The sequence below is a fragment of the Mauremys mutica genome, chromosome 4 (assembly GCF_020497125.1).
Source record: "Mauremys mutica isolate MM-2020 ecotype Southern chromosome 4, ASM2049712v1, whole genome shotgun sequence".
In the NCBI taxonomy this organism is placed as follows: domain Eukaryota; kingdom Metazoa; phylum Chordata; order Testudines; family Geoemydidae; genus Mauremys; species Mauremys mutica.
Window position 1 is genome coordinate 9252582 of NC_059075.1, and position 7961 is coordinate 9260542.

Here is a 7961-nt window from a genome sequence, read left to right on the forward strand (position 1 = left end):
CAGGGGAGAGAAGGTGCAAAGCAGCTGGGGGCGGTGGGCTAGTCCCGGGCCCCCTCCCCGCTGCTAGTCCCGGGCCCCCTCCCCGCTGCTAGCCCTGCTGGCTCTCGGATCCCGGGGTATTAGTCCGGGGCACCCCCACGCAAACAGAACAACCCCCCCCCCGCATGCAGAATCCCCCCGGGGCTGGCCCGAGTGGCGAGCGGGCTTGCAAGCGTTAAGGGGGGGGGGCCGCCGGCCTTTGTTTTCCAAGCAGCGCGAAGGGCCGGGCCGCTAACGAGGTAAATGCAATTCGCGGGATGTCACGGTAAATTCCCCAGCCCCCAGAGCTGGCTGCACAAACAAGCCGCGTTCTCCGGTCCGGACAAGCGGCCAGCCAGTGGGACCCGCGCCTGGGGGGATTAGTTCAAGTCCTAGGAGCGGCCGGGAAGCGGGCACCGCTGGGGGAGCGGGGCCCGATCGCTCCGGATCGGCCCCCGCTAGACCCAGACGATGTCAGCAACGGGGAGCCGCGGGGGGAGGCACCTCGCTGCGGGGCGTTTTCCAGCGCGACCGCCCTGGCCTGCTCCGGCCCCTCCACCTGCCCTCCCCGGGGAGCTGAGCGCTTGGCAGCCCGGCCACGGCTGGGCTGGTTGCTTTCCCCTCAGCTGCCCGCTTCGGCAGGCTGGAGAACACGAGCGCCCCGTGCACACCCCGCCCCCGGCCCTTTCCCCGAGGATCCCGCCCCCGCTCAGCCCGCTGCGAACTGACCCGAGGTCGCCCAGAAAACCCCGCCGGAGCCGAATCCCCCGGAGTCAAAGCGACAGCAGCCCCCGATACGCCCCGCACTCCTGCGACGGAGCCTCGCTCGGCTCCGAACCCGAGAGTTTTAAAGGCATCTCCCCCCGCCGTTCCCGCTGCGCAGCCCCGGGGCAGCAGCCGCAGCCGCAGGTGGGCGTTAGCATAACCCATAGGGAACTGCTGGGGGGGGGGTGTAATTGGGAGATCTGGTCTTCAAAGGCTCATGCAAACCTTCCATTAACGTCTCCATGACCGCCTCCCCCCCCCCTCCAGAACAACACGCGAATCGCTTTGAACACTGGGGGGTGGGGGACATCAAACCCCCCGCCGGTTCAGCACAAACCCCTCCGGCGTGAGCCCCGCTTTTCACAGGCACTTTTGCAAACGCTTCCAGCAAGTTAGCACGTCCAGGGTCGCTCCCCGGGGCGGCCAAGCCGGAGTTCCCGGGGCTTTCCCCTCCTGCCTGCCCCCCAGCCAAGAACCAGAAAGCGAATCGTCCCCATTGCAGAAAGATCCTCTCCAGCCTGGCCCCCTCAGGCGCCGCACACAGCAGATGCCTTTTACCTTTAAAATAATGACTCGCTTTATTTTTTCCTTTTTAATATGTCGTTATAAATATATTTTGTCAAAATATAGGATCATTATTGTCAACCCATTTGCACGTAAAGTCATAAATAAGGTGAACGTTTAGTTTAGCTCAGGGTCCAGCTGGCACAAGCAGTCCTGGCGGGGGAGGGGGAGGGGGGGCGGGTTTTTAACGGCACCCGCACCCCTCCACCACCATCTCCTGGTAGTTTTTCAGGACCACTTTGTCGTACTCGTCCAGGTAGAGCATGGAGATGGCGCTCAGCTCCGTGGGCACGCAGCAGGCCTTGGGGATGCTGGCGTTCACGGAGTTCACCAGGGTCTGCACGATGGCGTGGTTGGTGGAGTTGAGGTGGTCGGCCAAGGGGAAGGGGCAGTCCCCGTGGCAGTAAAAGGCCTGGTAGCCCGGGGGGGCCACGATCCAGTCGTTCCAGCCCACGTCGCTGAAATCCACATAGAGCGCGTGGCGGCGGCAGTTTTTTTTGTTCTTGCGGGGCCGCTGGTGCTTGGCGCTGCGGCGCGCCCGGCGGGTCAGTGCGTGGCCCCGGCCGTCGTGGCTGAACGTGACCAGCAGCGGCCTCAGCTGGGCCCAGTCCCCGGCTCCTTGAGGTAAAGATCGGCTAATCCGGACGTGAGTCCCCGGCCCGGCCGGCGCCGGGAGCAGCGGGGTCACCTCCACCGCCAGCCCGTGGTTGGGCTGCTTGTCCTGGGTCCAGCGGAGGACGGCGGGGCTCACGTCGAAGCTCTCCCACCGGGACACGTTGTGATGCACCAGCCGCGTGTCCAGCAGCCGCGTGATCACCTGCCCGCGGGCCGGCGGGGGCTTCAGCACTTCGTAGATGTTGATCCGGTGCGAGCCCCGTTCCCACGCGGGGCTCCGCGCTCCCAGCTGCTCCCGGTACAGCCGCAGCTCGGCCGAGGTGATCACCTCGTTCTCCGGCACGCTGCTGAGGTTGAAGAGGAAGCGGACGCGGGGAGGGTCGCTGGGCCCGGGGAGGGTCTCCAGGTGTTCTGCAAAAACCAAGCGTGTGAACGTTTGGGGGCCCCCAGACACGGCGCCGGGGGAGTCGGGCCCCACCGCTCCTCCCTGCCGGCCGCACCGCTTCACCTGTCCCTAGCCCCGCAGAGAGAGAGCTCAGCCCTCCCTGTCCACATCCCCGGGTGCCTCCAAAAGGCGAGGCAGCAACCTCCCCCCCTGCTCGCCAACGCATCATCTCCCGTGTCCAACCAGCTCCTGCCCCGGAACCCCGCTTCACCGCCACGGGGCCTGATTCCTATGGATTTACAGACCCGGGGGGTGGGTTAAAACAACGTTTCTTTAACCCCCACCCACCCCAAGGATCCTGCTCACAAGCTGCCCAGCGATTGGGAAACAGAGAGCCCTGCCTTGTTGATCCCATTACTGGGGAGGCGGCGAGGGGGGGGTTAAATTCCGACACAGCAATGATGCTGGTGGATTAATAGCTCCGCTTGACTTTGGAAAAGAAACATCCGCTACGAAACATTTGGATCAGATTACAAGGCCCCATTGAACGAACCTCACAAACACGCTGTTGTCGGTATTCAAGATCGAGGAGGTTTTTTATTTTCTTTCTTTAAAAAAAAAAAAAAAAGCCCAAGCAGGCAGCGATCGCGTTGCTATTTCAAAACAAACACACACGGGCCGCGATTTGGGAGGGATCTCGGTTACTCCGGAGTTGAATCCGGAGTGAATTCCGTGGGAGCTCAGGAGGGGGTGACACGGGCACAAACCCGGAGTGACTGGAGCCCTTCGCCAAAACGGGTCCATGCCAATCTCAGCGCGGGATGCTGGAGAATGCAGCCGCGGGAGCAGCCCAGGCCATCGGGCTGGGGGGCGGGGGGGGGAGTCCGCCTGCATCCTGCTGCTGGCTGAGCTGGGAGTCTCCACATCCCGATCGCCTCCCTCCCCCCAGAACTGCGGCACTGACCTTCGTGGTGGAAACTCCTCACGGTGTTGGCCCGGCTGGCGGGTCTCTCGGGATAGCGCAGGCTGAGGTCCTGCAGGCTTTCCTCCTCTTCCCCGGACTGCAGCCGGTAGAGATCCAGCATGTACGCGGGGATGACGGCTGCTTTGCTGGGCTGCGGCCGCCGGCGGAGCCCGAACATCTGCAGCAGACTCGCCTCGAAACCCCGCAAGAGTTCATGGCTTTGCCCGGAGCGGCGTCCAGATCCTGCCTGAGCCTGGAGTTCTCCGACTTTCTTCCGCCCCGGCTCGGGTATCAGACTGGCCTGGGTAGCGCCTCGGAGCAGAACTTGGCATAGCAGAATGACCATCAGCATTCGGCTACCGGGAATCATGGTGTCTCTGGGGTTCCCAAAAAAAACAACAACAACAAAAACGCAACAACAAGGAGGGTCAAGATTAAAAACAGCCCCCCCGCCTCCCCCTCCCCCCAAACCCCGAGCCCGCCGCAGCGAACGCGGCTCGGAGGCACAGGGCTCGCCTGTAATGGGCTCGCTGGGAGCTGCTGACGGCCCCAGAGCCCCCACAATCAGAGAGCCGCAATCCGGCTCATCTGTCCGGGCCCTGCTATCTCAGCCAGGGTCTCCGCCTAACTTCTTTCGAGAATAAACAGCCAACATCGGGCTTGGGTGGAATTTCTCCCCTCTCCCTCCCGCCTCCTCGCCAGCCCAACGGATGGCTGCAGTGCAGCTGATCAGGGGCCGGTGCAGGGGTGGGGGGGTCTCCGGGAGCATATGGATCCCCGCGCAGAGGGGTTTGCACCGAAACAACGTGTCCCCCTCCCTTGGCTTATTTTGCCGGCGCTGCGCGGCTGCAGCTTGGCCGCGGCCTTCCAGGGGTTGGGGGGAAAGGCGAGGACCCGCCGGAGAGAGCCAGGAGGAGGGAAGTCCCTGGGATTTCGGGTCACGGCGAAGCCAAGGCGGAGAGAGGGCGAAAAGCCCCCGATCTGTTCGGAGGGGGGCGGCCCGCCGGCCGGCCAGCCCCGGGAGGCAGCGGGGAGCCGAGCCAGGCTGTGACACCCCTTCCCAGCCCGCGGGCAGGAGGAGAAGGAGGAGAAGGGGCTACTCACTGACAGCAAACAAGGCATGGAAAAACAGTCCATGATTCTTGCCAGCCAGTCTGGAACAAACGGGTGGAAAAGCTCAGGGGCTCGGAGGCTGCCGGGGCTGGGACTCCGGAGCGGCTCCTAAAGTGAATAGTTGAATCCAATGAGCCTCCAAAGCGGACTGGCTCTGTTTTTCTTCCAGCCCCGGAGAGTCACGTGGGCCCCAGTCACTCCTTGCACCGCTTGTCCGTCACAGCCGGGCACCGCCCCCCCTGGGCTCCAAAAGGGATGTCCCGCCCCTCCGCCCCTGTCAGTCTCCTGGCTGGAGAAACCTCCTCTTGCCAAGGGGCAGGGGCAGGCCGGGCCCTGCCCCGACTGAAATCCCCTGGCCTGGGTGGGGGGTGAGGGGGACTGCAGGGGGAGCAGGATCGGGCTTTAAACTGGAGACCCCCCCTCCTTTGCCTTGCGCTTGCACCGACCCTGTGTGTCTAGAACTGCAGCTCCTGAGCAGCCGGCCTCCCAGCCCCACCGCTCCAGCGCCCCACTGCCCCCCGTCAGCCCGGCCCTGCCCTGCCCCTCCTCCCCCTGCAGCCTGGCGCTTGTCTAGCGAAGCCTGTGTGTGCGACCCAGCAGCTCTCCCTCCCCGTAGATAAAGTAACCCCCCGCCCCCCCCCACACACACACTGAGCGCACGTGTCCCCCAGCGTTGCACCTTTGGTGCAAAATAACCCTAAGCAAGAGGACTAGACACATGGGGGAGAACCCTCGTGTTCCCCAGCCTGCAGGAATCTTGCCAGCATTGAATTAGATGGGGGGGGGCTGTCAAATCCTGATGTTCTTCACAAACCGACAGAAGGATTTGCGAATAGGGCAGAGGCCTGTTTTGCTGCGATTCAAGCTCCCACCTGAGTTTAAAAACACAACAACACGACGGCAACCCAAGGCCTGGTCAATTTCACCAGCGCCATCAAACCCGGGAGAAAAGGCAGGGAGCTTTGCCTGACGCTGAGCTCCCCAGCTGAGGGAGGGGGCCCTGGGAACGTCTTCCTCGCTTCTAGGAGCAAGTCAGATAGGAACTAGCCTTTGGCATCTGATCCTCCCCCACCCCCTGTCTTGGCACTTGAGTGTTCAGTTAATTCTTACCGCTACATGCCGGCTTCCCAGAACTGGACATCTCAGCAGCTCGAGTAATTTACAGGCGTGTAGGGACGCTTGGAAGCAGGAGTCTGTCATCGGACAGGGCCTATTGAAAAACATTACACGGGGTCAAGTCAAAACCGGGGCACCACCTTTCCCAGCGCTCTCAGGCCCAAAGCAGGGCCATCAAGGAGCGCCACAGAGCCCAGCTAGCAGAGACATCCCATCCCACCCCATCCCCACTCACCTGAGCCTGGCACCAACCCCGTCCTAGCAGCCGCATTCCGCCCTGTCTCTCGCTGACCACCCACTTCACCTGGTGTATTTCACTTGTCCCCGTGGCTCGCTCTTGTGAACTCGTGAAAAGGAGCAATAATAAAAACCGAAATCCGTTTGGACAGGAAATAGCGCGGATTCACTCAGCATCTCCTGCTCCGCGCTGCACTGGAAAGCTACGATCTCCCCGGGGACTGCAGGTGCAGCAGCGTCCCCCGGTCGGGGCTTGGCGAGTTTTAAACAGGAACCGCTGATGTTTGAAAATGCAGGAGAGGGGGGGTTATTGCGTAGTAACTGCGACTGAAGGAAAGCGGGTCAACCCGACGCTTCCTCAAAGGCTGGAAGGCAGGTTCCTCAGTGACGGGCGGTTTAAAACGAACTTAGAGGAAACTCTTTAGAAGTGCGAATAAGGAGATTTCAGATGGTCCCGCTTTGGGACGGCTGGGTCTGGCCCTTCCCTTTAAGCCCAGGATTGTATTTGTAGAACTTGTCACCTGCGGAGGAGGAAAAATGCCCCCCCCCCCGAAAGCAGAGGAACCAGGCGGCGCTCCAAATCCTCAGGTCCCCTTTTCACGATCAGACCACGCTCCTCCGGCAGAACGGGGCAGATGCGGACATCACCCGAAATCAAGCCGCTGTTTACTCCCTCTACCCGTCCGTCTCCTCCCCCCGCAAGGAGAAGCGCCTCGGAAATCCTCAGCCAAGCGCACCGCACCCTCGGCGAACAGCTGTCACCTGCGCTCGCCTGGTGAGACCCAAAGAACGTCCCTGGGGGGCTGATCACCCCAAGGAATATGCGGGGTGGGGAGCGCACAAAGAGGATATCGGACACCCCCAAGGATCACGCAGGACACTGCCTTTGAAAGGGGACCTGGGGAGTCGCCTCTCCCTGCGCTAGAGGAGGCAGAGTTTGGGAATGAAAAGCAGCCGCGCTGGGAGGGTTACAGATCTGGTCTCTTTCCCCCCTCCCCACCAGATGGGGAAAGAGGCCTGGTTACCCCCAGCCCAGAGTCAGGTCTGGGGGGGAGCATCGTCCTTGGGGTGACACAGGGCAGGTGGTGCTGCCCCAATCTCTCACCACAGGTCCATGCACCAGCATGATCCTTGGCACGCTCTGATGGAGGGTGCAGGAAGCAGGGGGGCACACACAGCAGTCTGGGGAGGTGGGCAAACTACGGCCTGGGGGCTGCCTCTGGCCCTTCGGACATTTTAATCTGCCCTCGAGCTCCAGCTGGGGAGCAGGGTCCGGTGCTGTCCCTGTACCAGCCAGGGAGCAGGGTCGAGGGCTTGCTCCACTCCATGCATGCCAGGGCTCCACATGGCTCCCGGAAGCAGTGGCACATCCCTCCTCCATAGGGGCAGCCAGGAGGCTTCGCACACTGCCCACGCAGCTCCCATTGGCCAGCAACCACGGCCAATGGGAGCTGCAGGAGCAGCACCTGCAGATGGGGCAGAGCCACCTGGCCGCGCCTCTGCATAGGAGCCAGAGAGAGGACATGCCGCTCCTTCCAGGAGCTGCTTGAGGTAAGCACTGCCTGGTGCCTGCACCCCTGACTCCCTCCCACGCCCCAACCTCCTGCCCCAGCCCTGGTCCCCCTCCCACCCTCCGAACCCCTAGGTCCCAGCCAGGAGCACCCTCCTGCATGCCCAATCTCTCATTCCCAGCCCCACCCCAGAACCTGCACCCCCAGCCGAAGCCCTCACCCCCTCCCACACCCCAACCCCCAATTTCGTGAGCATTCATGGCCCGCCATACAGTTTCCATACCCAGATGTGGCCCTCAGGCCAAAAGTTTGCCCACCCCTGTACTAAATGCTAATCCCAGCACTGAGGGGACACCACAGTCAGCTGCCAGCAGCACCCTCGGTCCTTGCTAAAGCCACTTTGCATGGGTATTCACCAGCCAGGGGCGGCTCCAGGCCCCAGCACGCCAAGTGCGTGCTTGGGGTGGCATGCCGCGAGGGGCGCTCTGCCGGTCGCCGGGAGGGTGGCAGGCGGCTCCGGTGGACCTCCCGCAGACGTGCCTGTGGAGGGTCCGCTGGTCCCGTGGCTCCAGTGGACCTCCCGCAGGCATGCCTGCGGATGCTTCACGGACCCGGGGGACTAGTGGACCCTCCGCGGGCACGTCTGCGGGAGGTCCACCAGAGCCACGGGACT

At 62.9% G+C, this 7961-nt stretch overlaps 1 protein-coding gene across 1 annotated transcript; it reads right to left on the reverse strand.

The window, feature by feature from the left end:
* Positions 1-1388: 1388 nt before the first annotated feature.
* BMP4 (bone morphogenetic protein 4) lies at positions 1389-4646 on the reverse strand. The gene is made up of 3 exons (XM_045016504.1): positions 4416-4646; positions 3312-3688; positions 1389-2373 (listed from the first exon to the last, which is right to left on the reverse strand). The coding sequence occupies exons 2-3, from the start codon at positions 3679-3681 to the stop codon at positions 1532-1534; spliced, it is 1212 nt and encodes a 403-aa protein (XP_044872439.1). The 5' UTR covers positions 3682-3688; positions 4416-4646; the 3' UTR covers positions 1389-1531.
* Positions 4647-7961: the final 3315 nt, after the last annotated feature.

Excerpts from the sequence above, each read along its gene's own strand:
- BMP4 (XM_045016504.1), bottom strand. The coding sequence starts at position 3,681 with ATGATTCCCGGTAGCCGAATGCTGATGGTCATTCTGCTATGCCAAGTT. Across the intron at positions 2,374-3,311 it reads GAGGAGTTTCCACCACGAAG|AACACCTGGAGACCCTCCCC; the intron begins GTCAGTGCCGCA and ends TGGTTTTTGCAG.